Source organism: Natrix helvetica (assembly GCF_964273705.1).
Source record: "Natrix helvetica genome assembly, chromosome: Z".
Classification (NCBI taxonomy): domain Eukaryota; kingdom Metazoa; phylum Chordata; class Lepidosauria; order Squamata; family Natricidae; genus Natrix; species Natrix helvetica.
Window position 1 is genome coordinate 3,886,301 of NC_138554.1, and position 14,979 is coordinate 3,901,279.

General features: G+C 48.8%; 1 protein-coding gene across 1 annotated transcript in view; it reads left to right on the top strand.

The window, feature by feature from the left end:
- Positions 1-14,979, top strand: part of LOC309381607 (myosin-6) — a 78,672-nt gene that overhangs the window by 40,458 nt on the left and 23,235 nt on the right. Inside the window, exons 20-26 of the mRNA XM_081932782.1 lie at positions 1,324-1,450; positions 3,159-3,287; positions 3,908-4,150; positions 7,355-7,531; positions 9,016-9,161; positions 12,238-12,328; positions 13,903-14,292. Coding sequence (XP_081788908.1) covers positions 1,324-1,450; positions 3,159-3,287; positions 3,908-4,150; positions 7,355-7,531; positions 9,016-9,161; positions 12,238-12,328; positions 13,903-14,292 — 1,303 coding nt within the window. The remainder of the gene's footprint in view (positions 1-1,323; positions 1,451-3,158; positions 3,288-3,907; positions 4,151-7,354; positions 7,532-9,015; positions 9,162-12,237; positions 12,329-13,902; positions 14,293-14,979) is intronic.

Consider the following 14,979-nt stretch of genomic DNA (forward strand, 5'->3'; position numbering starts at 1 on the left):
TAACAAAGGACCAACCTGCGATGCCTCTGCCGTCCAAAATGGGGCATGGCCCATTTTCGGTCAGCAGAGTGCTGCAGGAGGCCATGGAGGCCAAAAAATGGGCATTGCGGGGGCCTCGGACGGCCACGTGGGACCCATTTTCGGTTAGCAGTGCTGCAAGAGGCGGTGGAGGTTGAAAACGGGCCACAGGGGGGCCCTTGGCCAGCCCACCCACAGACTCTTTTCAGTCGTCAGGGTGCTGCAGTAGGCCATTGAGGTGAAAAACAGGCTGCACAGGGGCTCGCGCAGCCCACCCACAGCCTGTTTTTAGCTAGCAGAGTTCTGCAGGAGGCTGTGGAGTCTGAAAATAGGCTACCCAGGGGTATCGCACGGCCCACCTGCAGCCTGTTTTTGGCTGGCAAACAGTGGTGGGTTGAAGGCAGTACGCCTCTGTACGGGCGTACCGGAACCAGCCCGTAGCACCAGATACCGTTCCGGTATGGTGCTCCGGAGGGCCCGCCTGTCCGCCCGAGCTCCTTACCGGTCTTTTAAGTCTTCTGTAGAATTGCTCCCAGCTACATACAGCGCCTGCACGACGCTCCCCTGAGCAGCTGCAGCATCGTGGAGGCGCTAAGGTGCGTGTACGCGCGCTGCATCCGGAACCCACCACTGCCGGCAAAGCACTGCAGGAGGTGTCCATCCCATCTCTCCCCCCCTCCCTGCCCCCCCCCCATGGCCAGCCTGCAGAGGAGAACTACAATGCCAATCCAGCCCTCGAAGAAATCCAGTTTGACACCCCTGTGTCAAACTGGTCTTCGATGTACGAGACACAATGAGCAAAACCTTCAGAAAGATGAACTGTTGTCTCCTACAACAACCACTCCCCTTCCCTATTTATTCCCCAGACAGGGAGCGCCATACAGTGCCCATGTGTGCTTTGCTTCTCGAGTTGACTCCTTGTCCTCCGTTGTTCACCTCTTCTAACTTCTCTGCACGTACGAGAAATGTCGGACGGCCCTGGCTTTATCTCTGCGTCTGACGCAGAACATCCATCAGAGCTACCCTCCAGAACTGGCCCAATTTCCTCCCCAAACTCCTCATCGTCTAAGTCTGGTGGGCCACAACATCACTGTCATAATCATGAATGGTCACTAAATGAGTCCACTGCTTTTAAAAAGGGCACATATTTTTTTGCACGTTCTTGCTTTGAAGTGCAATGATAGCCGAATGCTTTGCAATCCCAAGGGATTTTGAGGAATGAATTCTGCGGGACAGGGGGTGGAGAAGGGAGAAAAGTGTTTTCTGAAAAGTTATGGTGTAGTTCTCCTTGATGTCTTTCACCAGGGACGCCTTGCTCATTATCCAGTACAACATCCGGGCTTTCATGGGGGTGAAAAACTGGCCTTGGATGAAGCTTTTCTTCAAGATCAAACCTTTGCTGAAGAGCGCGGAAACCGAGAAAGAAATGCAGGTGGCTGCCTTTATTCGTTCATTTGTTCATTCATTCATTCATTGAGTGGCACGGTGGCCTAGAGGTAGAGCTCTCGCCTCACCATGAGGAGACGTAGTGTTCGATCCTAGGTAGATTTCTCTCTCTGGGCACATTGTGAATATATATCTGCTTGAATATAACTCCTCATTGGCAATAATAAAGGCATCTGGCCAGTAAATACTCAGCTCCATTCAGTTGCCCAGACTCCACTCCGCAAGAGATTATGAGGTCATTAAAAGAATATGATTCATTCAGTCAGTCAGTCAGTCAGTCATTGAGTGGTGTGGTGGCCTAGAGGTGAAGCTCTCGCCTCACAATGAGGAGGCTTAGAGTTCAATCCTAGGTAGAGGCAGATATTTATCTCTGGGCATATTGAGAATATATATTTGCTTGAATATAACTCCTCATTGGCAACAGGAAAGGCATCTGGCCAGGTCTCAGCTCCATAAAAGAAGATGATGATTCATTCATTCATTTCTTTAATAGCTACTGTGTTAGACCCAACAAAACTCTGAGACCTGGAGTTTCCTCAAAGGATGAATTTATTAGGCATGTTGTTATTGGCACGGCCAGTGAAAAAGCCAACCGACCTTGCTGTGGCAGCCCTGAAGATGCACCAATATGGCTTCAGACGTATTGACCGCCTGTCTCAGTCGACAATTGACTCTGTGCAGCAAGCAATGTTCCCATAATTGAAACCGTAAAAGCACAAAAGTGTTACATCTTATATTTGCATTTACACAGGCAGTCCTCAACTTACAACCGTAATTGATTGTATTTCCATGCGACAACTACAGGAGTATTCAGCCAGTAGATAGCAGGGTTTACAAGTTTGGATCTATGGTATATACTCTGCTCTTTCGTTCTAAGTAGAGTGTCCTGTTTCCTGTTACCGTTCAAAATAGATGAGCAGTAAAACACATGGTGACTGTGTTCCTTGTTTGCTCTATGTAAACAGAATTTCTAACAGGAAATACGGTCGTAACTCGTGCTGGTTGTTAAGCGGGTAACCGTGGGACCCTTTTTATGACCTGGTTTGCGGGTCGCAAAAGGGGATCCCATGACCCCAGCCCACTGCAACCGTCATAAATGTGAACCGGTTGCCAAGCCTCTGAAGTTTGATCACGTGGATGCTGCAAAGGTCGTAACTTTGAAAAACGGTCATCGGTCTCTTTTTACAGTGAGGTTGCAACTTTGAACAGTCACTAAACGAAGTGTTGTAAGCCGAGGACTGCCTGTAGAATAATTAAAGGCCTGCAGACTAAACCGTATGAAAAACGATTGCAGGAACTCGATAGGTGTAGTCTAAGGAAAAGATAGGCTAGGGGTGACTTGATAGCAGCGCTCCAATATTTGAGGGGTTGCCCCAAAGAAGAGGGGGCCCACCTGAAGGAAGGACAAGGGTGGAAACCCATCAAGGAGAGAATCAACCTGGAACTAAGGAGTAACTCCCTAACAGTGAGAACAATTGGCCAGTGGAACGGCTTGCCATCAGAGGTTATGGAGGCTTCATCGCTGGAGTAAGAAGAGACTCAACAGCCATTCGTCTGAAATGGTATAAGGTCTCCTGCTTGAGCAGGAGGTTGGAGTAGAAGACCACCAAGGTCCCTTCCAGCTCTATTCTCATTGATTGATTGATTGATTGATTGATTGATTGATTGAGGTGACTCTTTTGTATCCTTCACAGACGATGAAGGAGGAATTTGGGAGGCTGAAGGAAGCTCTGGAGAAGTCAGAAACCCGGAGAAAGGAGCTGGAGGAGAAGATGGTTTCCTTACTCCAGGAGAAGAACGACCTCCAGTTGCAAGTCCAAGCTGTGAGTTATGTTTAAGCTTCCTTTATTCTCCCTTCTTTTTTTTTTTAACACAGAGGTTTGCAGCCTAGCACCTTGTTCTGAAGTTCTTCCTTTACACGGAGAACTTGGAGATCTCTGAGGTTGGGTGCTTGCTCGCAGACCTTGCATGACCCAACTAGGGAACATCATCAGTGCTAGAAGGGAAGGAGGTTTGAGCAAACCTCTTGGCATTGGTGATGTTCCCTAGTTGGGTCATGAAACGTCCGCAAGAAAACTACACCAAGCTCAGAGAGCAGGACCTCACATCTCTCCTCCCTCTTCTTCTCCTTCTCTTCCTCCTTCTCCTTCTCCAACTCCCTTCTACCATGGATGATGTTCCCTAGTTGGGTCATGAAACATCTGAAAGAAAACCACCAAGCTCAGAGAGCACCAAAGACCCTTCAGTCTTCCTTCTCTTTCTCTTTCTCCTTCTCTTCCTCCTCCTCCTCCTCCTCCAAGCCCTGACGATGTACCCTAGTTGGGTCACGAACCATTTGCAAGAGAACTACACCAAGCTCAGACTCACCAATGACCCCGCAGTTCAACCCTGAAATATTCTCCTCCATCGCTTCATCTTTTTCTTCTCTCCTTCCCTTCTTCAGGAGCAAGACAACCTGAACGACGCCGAGGAACGCTGCGACCAGCTGATCAAGAACAAGATCCAGCTGGAGGCCAAGGTGAAGGAGATGACCGAACGGATCGAAGACGAAGAGGAGATGAACGCCGAACTGACCGCCAAGAAGCGGAAGCTGGAAGACGAATGTTCGGAACTCAAGAAAGATATAGATGACCTGGAGTTGACCTTGGCCAAGGTGGAGAAGGAGAAGCACGCCACGGAGAACAAGGTACGTCGAAAGCACGGGTGGTCCTTGACTTACGACCCCAAGGGCTCCCCAAATTCTCCGTCGCTTAGCCAGAGAGCGGTTGAGTTTGGCCCCGTTTTACAAGGTTTCCTGTCACAATTTTTTTGGAAGTAGGTCACAAATCCGTCGTTCAATTAGTTACCCGGTTGTTAAGTGAATCTGGCTTCCTTGTTGACCTTAGTCGCAAAAGGGAGATCCCTTGACCCCGGGACACCGCAAAACCGTCGTAAATACGAGTCAAGTTGCCAAGCGTTTGGATTTTGATTACCTGACCGTCGTAAGACGATCACAATTTCACTTTGGATCGGTGCCGTCTTAACTTGGGACGGTCGTTAAATGAACCGTTGGGATTCAAGGTCTACCGGTATGAACCAGTTGCCCCATGTCATAGTTTTAATCCGGTGACCGAGAGGATGATGCAACGATCGTAAGTGTGAAACAGGTCACAATTTCACTTCTATTGGAGCTGTCGTGGCTCTGAACGGTCATTAAACGAGCTGTCGGGAGTCAAGTTCTACCTACCCGAACCAGTTGCCAAATGCCATAGGTTTAATCGCCTGATCGAGAGGATGCGGCTACCGTCGTAAGTGTGAAAGACGGCCACAGTTTTGCTTTCAGCAGCGCCATCGGTCCTTAAACAAACATTCAACAAACGTTGTAAATGTTCCAACCCTGGAAGTTTTTAAAGAAGAGATGAGATAACCCTTGGTCTGAAATGATACAGGGTTTCCTGCCTGAGCAGGGGGTTGGACTAGAAGACCTCTAAGATCCCTTCCAACTCAGTGATTCTAGGAATCAGTCTAGGAATCTAAAACTGCTCAACCTCAATTGAACCAGTTGCCAAATGGTCATAATTTTACTCACACGACCCGAGAGAATGATGCAACCGTGATAAGCGTGAAACACAGCGTCAGTGAGTGAGGAGGTTGGGGGAGAACATGGTCCTGTCCTAGACTCTGGGGAAGGATCAGACGAGGGCTCTGCGTGGGAGGCAGAGAGGAGGCCAGGGCCATCTAGCAGCTATGCGATGCCTCCGGAGTCTCCGGAGTCTGACATAAGCGAGGCAGAAGAACAGGAGGAGCCTGTTCCCAGAGCTGCAGGAAGACAAGAACAATTACTGTATTTTTTGGAGTATAAGAAGCACCAAGGTTTTGAAGAAGCAATTTTTTTAAAAAAAAAGTAGATAGGTAGATAGAGGGAGAGGGAGGAAAAGAAAGAGAGAAATACAGTAGGTAGGTATGGAGAGAGTGAGTGAGTAGTTTGGTAGGTAGGTAGATAAAGGGGTAGAGAGAGAGAAATATATATATATAGAGAGAGTGTCGGTAGGTAGGTAGAGGGATAGAGAGAGAGAAACAGAAAGAAACAGAGAAATACAGTAGATAGGTAGGGGGAGAGAGAGGGAGTGGGTAGGTTGGTAGGTAGAGGGATAGAGAGAGAAAGAGAATTGAGAGAGAGAGAAATACAGTAGATAGGTAGGAAGAGAGAGAGAATAGGTAGGTAGGTAGGTAGGTAGATAAAGGGGGAGAGAGAGAGAGAGAAATACTGTAGATAGGGAGGGAGAGAGAGAGGGTAGGTAGGTAGGTAAAGGGATAGAGAGAGAGAGAGAGAGAGTAGGTAAGGAGGAAGGGAGATGGATAGAGAGATAAAAATAGAGAGAGAAATACAGTAGGTATGTAGAGAGAGAGTGTGTGTGTAGGTAGATAGTAGATAAAGGAATAGAGAGAGAGAAAGAGAGAGGGGGTAGGTTAGGAGGGAGAGAGATGGATAGAGAGAGAGAAATAGAGAGAGAGAGAAATACAGTAGGGAGGGAGGGAGGGAGAGTGTGTGTAGGTAGGTAGGTAGATAAAGGGATAGAGAGAGAGAAATAGATAGAGAAATACAGTAGGTAGATAGGGAGAGAGAGTGTGTGTAGGTAGGAAGGGAGGGAGAGGGATAGAGAGAGAGAAATAGAGAGAGAGAGAAATACAGTAGGTAGATAGGGAGAGAGAGTGTGTGTAGGTAGGTAGGTAGATAAAGGGATAGAGAGAGAGAAAGAGAGAGGGGGTAGGTCAGGAGGGAGGGAGATGGATAGAAAGAGAGAAATATATATAGAGAGAGAAATACAGTAGGTAGGTAGGGAGAGAGAGTGTGTGTAGGTAGGGAGGGAGGGAGAGCTTTCCAAAAGGGGGGAAAAAGTTTTTGCACTCTGCAAACCTCCCAAATACGTCCTGCTTTTCACAAAAACGGCCCTTTTTTTTCAAAAAAAGGCATGAATAGCCTTGTGGGGGCTTGCAGAGTGCTCCGGGGGGGGGGGGTGAGCAAAAAATGGCACATTTTTCACGAAAACAGGCCTGTGTTTTGTCAAAAAAATTGCATGCATAGCCATTTGGAGGCTTATAGAGTGCTGCTAGAGACTGGTGGGGGCAAAAAAAGGGCCCATTTTCCCCTCATTTCTGCCCTCCCCGGCCTCCGGGAGCTCTCTGAAAGCCTCCATAAGGGTATGCACGGCCATTTTGGTGAAGGGGCGGGGCTAGGGAGGCAAAAAAAAATGCTGTATTCGGTGTATAAGACGCACCCAGATTTTCAGCCTCTTTTTTTGAGGGAAAAAGGTGCGTCTTATACTCTGAAAAATACAGTAAGAAAAAAGGGCAACTCGGGCTTGGAGATGATTGGCCCCTCTCATAAGACATAAAAGAGGAGCAAACGGACGTGAGCCTTTGCAGGAAGCAATTAGTTCATTCTGGTCGGTTCAAACTCTGAGAACCTCTGTTTGACTCTGTGTTACGTTTGGCCTTGCAAAACTAATTGGCCATTAGGTCTCTGGCGGCGTTTCAAGAGAGATAAAGGCTGGTGCTTATCAACATTACCCTGAAAGACTTTGGCAATTCGAGCAGACATCTGTCGGGCTCTTCACAGACTGTTTATGAATCATTACGGGCTGTGAATAACCATAATTCACAGCCGTTTAAATAAAAGAGGGTTTGGGGGACTAAGAGTGTGATGTATGCTTTCTCAGGAAGCCTAAGTCAGAACACACTTTGGGGCAGGCCCGTCGTCGCTACAAATCGTCCCTAAAACGAACGGCTGTTTGTTTGTTTGTTTGTTTGTTTGTTTGTTTGTTTGTTTGGATTTATATGCCGGCCTTCTCCAAAAGGACTCAGGGCTGCAAGCCAAAGATTCATTGTCCCTTCTCTTTTTTTTTTTCAGGTGAAAAACCTGACGGAAGAAATGGCCGGTCTGGATGAGATCATCACCAAGCTGACCAAGGAGAAGAAATCCCTCCAGGAAGCTCACCAACAAGCCTTGGATGACTTCCAGGTTGAAGAAGACAAAGTCAACAGCCTCAGCAAAGCCAAGATGAAGCTGGAACAGCAAGTGGACGATGTGAGTGGACCGAGGCCGGGGAGAGGGGGGTGTCCGTCCATCTGTCGGGGGTTCTCGCTCCTCCCAGACCGAGCTTTGATAACCAAAAGTGGCAGCAGTGGTGGGATCCAGCCGGTTAAACAACCGGATTGGTGATCGCATGTTTCGCTGCAGTTTTACCCAAACGTACCTTTCACGTTACTTCTTGGGGAGTAACACAGCTGGGGCATGGCAATCCGCTCTCTGCGCCAATCAGCTGAGACGATATAGATAAGCAAAGCACAAAGGCGAGAGGGCGGGCCCAGCTGATCGTTGGAGGGAACTGGTTCGCTCCCCAGGTGATCGTCGGAGCGAACCGGTTCGCCCAAACCGATCTGAACCGGCTGAATCCTACCCCTGGGAGTCAGCCTTGTAGACAGATTAGGACTCTTGTGGTCCTCGGCTGGGGTGAGATGTCCATCCGTCCTTAATTGGCCTCATCTAGAGAACATCTTCTAGAGGTTTGGGATAGGTGTGGCTTCTCCGTTTTAGGCGCCAGTGAGGTAGAGAGAGGAAGTAAAATCGACTGGATGTTTTGATATTGGTTCGTGCTGGTTGATGATGGATGCTAGGGGTATTAAACGTGGAGTATCCAGAGAGAGTCAGAGGGTGAAGGTGGCATGGTTTGTGGTATAGCCCACCATCCATACTTATAATTTAAAAGGGCATTTGGTGGCATTCAGTTTTGTATTCAAAATCTTCTCTTCTCTTTTTTCTTCCTTCCTCTCTTTCCCTTCTTTCCTTCCTTCCTCTTTCCTTTCTTTCTTTCCCTCCCTCATCTTTCCTTTCTTTTTTTTCCTTTCCCCTTTTCTATTCTTTTTCCAACTTCTGTCGTTCCTCCCTCCCTTTTTTCTTCCTTGCTTCTCTGCCTTCTTTCCTTCCTTCCTTCCTTCCTTCCTCTCTTACCCTTCTTTACTTTTCTTCCTTTCCTTCCTTGCTGTCTCGCTTCTTTCCTTCTTTCCTTTATTCCTTCCCTCCTTCCTTCTTTATCTCCTGCCTTCTTCCCCCTCCTTCCTTCCGTCCTTCTTTATCTCCCTCCTTTCTTCCTTCCCTGCTTTGCTTCTTTCTCCCTCCCTCTTTCCCTTCCTCCTTCCCTATTTCTTTCCTTCTTCCTTCCTTCCTTCCTTCCTTACCTCCCTCCTTTATTTCTTCCTTCCCTTCTTTGCTTCTTTCCTCCTTTCCTGCTCCCTCCTTCTTTCTTTCCCTCCCTCCCTTCTTCCTTTCTTTCTTCCCTTCTTTGCTACTTTCCCCCTCCCTCCCTTTTTCTTTCTTTCTTTCCTTCTTTTCTTCTTTGCTTAACTTCCTTCCTTACCTCCCTCCCTCCTTTCTTCCTTCCTTTCTTTGCTTCTTCCCTCCCTCCTTCCTTCTCTTTCTTTCCTTCCCTCCTTTCTTCCTTTCTTCCTTCCCTTCTTTGCTTCTTCCTTCCTCTCTCCCCCTCCTCTCTTCTCCCCTCTTCCCTACAACAGCTGGAAGGTTCTCTGGAACAAGAGAGGAAGATCCGAATGGATCTTGAACGGTCGAAAAGGAAACTTGAAGGAGACCTAAAGTTGGCACAAGAGAACATCATGGACTTGGAGAACGACAAACAGCAGCTGGAAGAGAAAATTAAAAAGTACGGGAAGCGCCAGCCCTGGGCCTTTGGCTTCTCCAGTCAGGGGTCTCCATGGGTCACAAAAATGGCTAAGCGCAAGAGTTTTCATATTTGTCTCCAAAATAAGGACGAAAGCAGTGATGGGATTCAAATAATTTAACAACTGGTTCTCTGTCCTAATGACCTGCTGGGTGGGTGTGGCCTTGATGGGCGTGGCCAGGTGGTGACAGGCAGCACTTGGCCTGCTGCACTCCCCTGGGAGCAAAAACGGACCACTACCACCCTGTTCCCCATTTTGGGCCTAGTACACCTTCCTGCAGCCTCCTGAGAGCCAAAATGGGCCCTGGGGGGTTGCCCCGCTGCCCCCCTGTGCCTATTTTGGGCCGAGTAGCCCTCCCTGCTACCTGGGAGCCAAAACAGAGAACGTGGAGACTCCTGGAAGGGGCAGGAAGGGGCAGGGCCAGCCAGCAATTTAAGAACCGGTTCGTTTGCACCGGCTCAAACCGTCTGAATCCCACCACTGAACGAAAATAAAACTGGTCTCATCCCTCCACCAGCATTTTTGTGTTGTGTCATTCACAACTGGTTGGGAAGGAATTAGCTTCCTTCTCCAACCTGGAGAGTGACTCATTGTTCCTGGAATCCAGAAATCCCAGTTTATAGGGCACTGTAACCCATTTTAGGGGGGGGCGGCATACAGAATACAGGTAGTCCTTGACTTATGACCATTATTAAGTGATGTGATCTTTAAGTGAGGCATCCCATGATGGTACCTGATTTTACAACCTTTTGGTTGTGGTTAGTACACACACACACACACACACATTTTATTAGTTTATCGAAATATAAACTAGAAAGAAATATTTAAAAATAATACAAAACTGGGGGAAAAGAAGGAAGAAAGGAAGAAAAAAGAAAGAGGGAGGAAGAAAGAGAGAGAGAGGAAGGAAGGAAGAAAGGAAGGAAAGAGAGAGAGACCTGTCATAAGTCACATTTTCAGTGCTGTCATAACTCGAAACTGTCACTAAATGAATGGCCGTAAGTCGAGGATTACCGGCATAGCAGAGATTGTCGGGTGGGCTGAGAAGCTGGATGTGATGCTTGAGCTACAGACCAGGGTTTAAGAAGTTGCAGGGGGATCAGATTGATACAGACAGTCCTCAATTTATGATCACAATTGAGCCCAAAATTCCTCTTGCTATGCGGGACATTTCTTAAGCGGATTATTTGTCCCGTTTTACGACCTTTCTTGCCACATTGGTTACGGGAATCCCTGCCGCTTTAAGTAAGTCACCCGGTTGTTAAGTGAATTTGGCTTCCCTGTGGACTTTGCGCGTCAGAAGGTCGCAAAAAGGGGACCACCTGACACCTCCCCAGCATGCTACAACCGTCGCAAGTATGTGTCCGTGGCCAAGCGACTGAATTTTGCTCACAGGTGAGGCCGCAGAGATGTTGCAAAGGTTGTACGTTTGAGAAATGTTCTTCAGCTGTGGTGGGCTTCCAAATCTTTTCCTACCGGTTCTATGAGACAGCGCTTCACGCGCACGCTTGCACCTAACGTGTGTTTGTGCGCCTGCGCAGCACTCAAAGACAGTCCTTGGTGTCAACGCTGGTGCGCTGAACTGTTGCTTAGCTCAGTTGAGGCGTGGCAGAACTCTGCTGCGCGAATCAGCTGAGCTAAAAAACATAGAACGACAGGAGTGGGAGGGAGGCCCCAACCTGAAGTGGTTTTTGCCGGTTCTCTGAACTACCGTATTTTTCGGACTATAAGACACACTGGTGTATAAGTCCCTTTTGGGAGAGGGGGCGGTCTAGAAGTGCTAATTAAATTAAATAAGATGCATCAAGATTTTGAAGAGGTAAGTAAGAAAGAAAAGTGGCCCCCAGGAGCACTCTGCAGCAGTGGTGGGTTACAAGCAGTACGCCCCGATACGGGCGTGCCGGTGCCTGCCGGGAGCACCAGGTACGATACCAGTATGGTGCTCCAGAGGGCCCACCTGCCCGCCTGCACTCCTTAGTGGTATTTGAGGTTTTCGGGGGTTCCAACCACATGCACGGAGCGTACAGTGCCTGTGCGACACTCTGCCAAGCATTGCAGAGGCATCGCGGGCGGTAAATATGCATGTCCGCACGCTGCGTGCGAATATGTGGTGGACGCCCAGCTCCGTTGCACCGGAACTGGGTATGTCTAGTTTAATAGAAAGAAGGACCAGGGGAGACATGATAGCAGTCTTCCAATATCTCAGGGGTTGCCACAAAGAAGAGGGAGTCAAACTATTTTCCAAGGCACCTGAGGGTAGAACAAGAAGCAATGGGTGGAAACTAATCAAGGAGAGAAGCAACTTAGAACTGAGGAGAAATTTCCTGACAGTGAGAACAATTCATCAGTGGAACAGAAGTTGCCTCCAGAAGTTGTGAATGCCCCAACACTGGAAGTCTTTAAGAAGATGTTGGATAGCCATCTGTCTGAAACGGTATAGGGTTTCCTGCCTAGGCAGGGGGTTGGACTAGAAGACCTCCAAGGTCCCTTCCAACTCTACTATTGTATTGTATTGTATTGTATTGTACCGGTTGCAACGGGATCCGAAACCCCCACTACTCTACAGGCTTCAGCAGGGGTGGGGGGAAGCAAAAACGCCTCGTTTTTTGCGAAAAACGGACCGTTTATGGTCCATTTTTTGCAGAAACGGCAGCATTTCTGCCTTCCCCCAGTCCTGCTGAAGCCTGCAGAGTGCTGCTGGAGACTGGGGGAAGGCAAAAACGCCTCAGTTTTTGCAAAAAAACACCCGTTTTTTGTCAAAATAGGATGCAGGAGCGGGGCTTCAGGAGGCTAAAAATGGCTGTATTCGGTGTATAAGGCGTACCAACATTTCCACGCTCTCTTAGGGGGGGAAATTTGTGTCTTATACTCCGAAAAATACGGCACTCAAAATTCCCGCTAGCTGTTTGCCCAAACCAGTCCGAATGGGCTGAATATCACCTCTGGTCCTAAGTCACTTTTTTCAATGTAACTTAGTAACTTTGAATGGTTATTAAGTCGAGGACAATCTGTATTTTACGGACCAGGTTTTTAACTTCCCAAAATTCTCTTTGGCAGGAAAGAGTTTGATATCAACCAGCAGAATAGCAAGATTGAAGACGAGCAAGCTCTGGCTTCCCAGCTGCAGAAGAAACTCAAAGAGCTCCAGGTAGAAAAACCTTCTTTGATGCTCAGGCCAGGGTAAGGGAGAAATCCCCCAAATTCTGGACTGTCCGCCTGATTTGGGCCCTTTCTAAGTCACAGGTAGTGAAGCTTATTTATTGATTTAGAATTTTATATTTCTGCCTATTCGCGCATGGTAAAATGTGATGAAACTCACTTCATAACGCTCTTGCTTAGCAACCAAAATGTTGGCTCAGGAACTCTGGCATTTGAAGCACGCAAGTCTTAAAGCTGTCAAGTTACAACACCCTCGTACCCCTAACCCTTTAGAAAAAAAACCCCAGGGGTGTTCAGACTTGACAGCTTTAAGACTTGTGGACTTCAACTCCCAGAATTCCTCCTGCAGTCATGTTGGCTCAGAAACTCTGGCATTGAAGTGTGCAAGTCTTAAAGCTGTCAAGTTACAAGACCCTCGCACCCCTAACCCTTTAGAAAAAAACCCAGGGATGTTCAAACTTGATAGCTTTAAGACTTGTGGACTTCAACTCCCAGAATTCCTCCTGCAGTCATGTTTGCTCGGAAACTCTGGCATTGAAGTCTGCAAGTCTTAAAGCTGTCAAGTTACAATACTCTTGCACCACTAACCCTGTAGAAAAAAAAACCTTCAGGGGTGTTCAAACTTGACAGCTTTAAGACTTGTGACTTCAACTCCCAGAATTCCTCCTCCAGTCATGTTGGCTCAGGAACTCTGGCATTGAAGTGTGCAAGTCTTAAAGCTGTCAAGTTACAAGACCCTCGCACCCCTAACCCTTTAGAAAAAAAACCCCAGGGGTGTTCAAACTTGACAGCTTCAGACTTGTGGACTTCAACTCCCAGAATTCCTCCTCCAGTCATGTTGGCTCGGAAACTCTGGCATTGAAGTGTGCAAGTCTTGAAGCTGTCAAGTTACAATACCCTTGCACCACTAACCCTGTAGAAAAAAAAAACCTTCAGGGGTGTTCAAACTTGACAGCTTTAAAACTTGTGGACTTCAACTCCCAGAATTCCTCCTCTCGCTCTTCATCTTGATGATGTACGGGCGGGGGAGGGAGCTGGAACCGGTTCTAAACCGCACTGTAGATTTCTGGTACCTCTTCTATAGAAGAGGTGAGAACTGGCAGGAACCCACCGCTGTTTCACATGCAACCAGTGGTGGGTTGCAGGCAGTACTCCCCGGTACAGGCATACCGGAGCCTGCCCGGGGCACTGGATACCATTCCGTTCTGGTTTTGTGGAGGGCTCACCCACCCGCCCGAGCTCCTTACCAGTCCTTCAAGTCTTCGGCGCTTCCACGCACGAGCACGGTGCGTTAAGCATCTGTGTGATGCTCCACTGAACAGCTGGAGCGTCGCGGAGGTGCTAAAATGCATGAGCGCACTGCGCCCGTCCATGTAAACACCACCGGGCCCCGTTTCAACCGTACCGGTTGGAACGGGATCCGGAACCCATCACTGCATGTAACGTATGTGCCTAACAGGCTGCGGACCGGCATTTGTCCACAGCTCAGGGGGGGGGGGGGTTGGAGATCCCTGCTCCAGAAGGTTGAAAGATTTAGCGATTTGTCTTTTTCCCACCGATCAGGCACGAATTGAGGAGCTGGAAGAGGAGATGGAGGCGGAGCGCGCGGCCCGCGCCAAGGTGGAGAAACAGCGCTCGGACCTTTCGCGAGAACTGGAGGAGATCAGCGAGCGCCTGGAGGAGGCCGGAGGGGCCAACTCAGTGCAGATCGAGCTGAACAAGAAGCGGGAGGCCGAGTTCCAGAAGATGCGGCGTGACCTGGAGGAGGCCACGCTGCAGCACGAGGCCACGGCGGCCACCCTGCGTAAGAAGCACGCCGATTCCGTGGCCGAGCTGGGCGAGCAGATCGACAACCTGCAGCGGGTGAAGCAGAAGCTGGAGAAGGAGAAGAGCGAGCTGAAGCTGGAGCTGGACGATGTGGCCTCCAACATGGAGCAGATTCTGAAGGCCAAGGTATTGTGTCAGCGGAGGGGAGGGTCCCAAAACCAGTCGAGCAGACCGTGGATAAAATAAACTCCTTCTTACGTAGATCGGTGCTACGGGGTCTACCGATAGACCAGCGATGGCTAATCTTTTTCCCATCGTGTGCCGAAAGCGGCGGGAGCACAAGATCGTGCATGGACGTGCCCACACCCATATTTCTATGCATGCGACCACCCCCCTTCGCATGCGCAGGCGACTCCCACCCTCCCCCCACTTTTGGCGTGGAGTGGACCCGCTTTTCGTCCTTCCCAGGCTCCAGAGGCTTTCTAGGAGCCTGGGGAGGGTGAAAATGGCATCCTCGCCCCCCTCCAGAGGGCAAAAAACAATCCTACGGGCAACCCCGAATTTTGGGAACGGACCTCTAGGTTGCCCATAGGGTCATTTTTTTCACCCTATGGAGGGAGAAAAATGGCCCAATGTGTACACCGGATGTCTGTTCCCGAAAATGGCCAAAAATGAAGGCCAAAGTCAGCTTGCGTGCCCTAATAAATGGTTCCGTCTGCCACCATCACGGAGGTAGATGCTGGGAGAAAAATTTGGGGTCTCTGGTGCTCTCTGAGGTGGGTTGTTTTCCTGCAGATATTTCATGACCCAACTAGGGAACTGTCAGCGTTCTAAATACCATGCATGAAATCAATCAGAGACCAAGGCAGAATC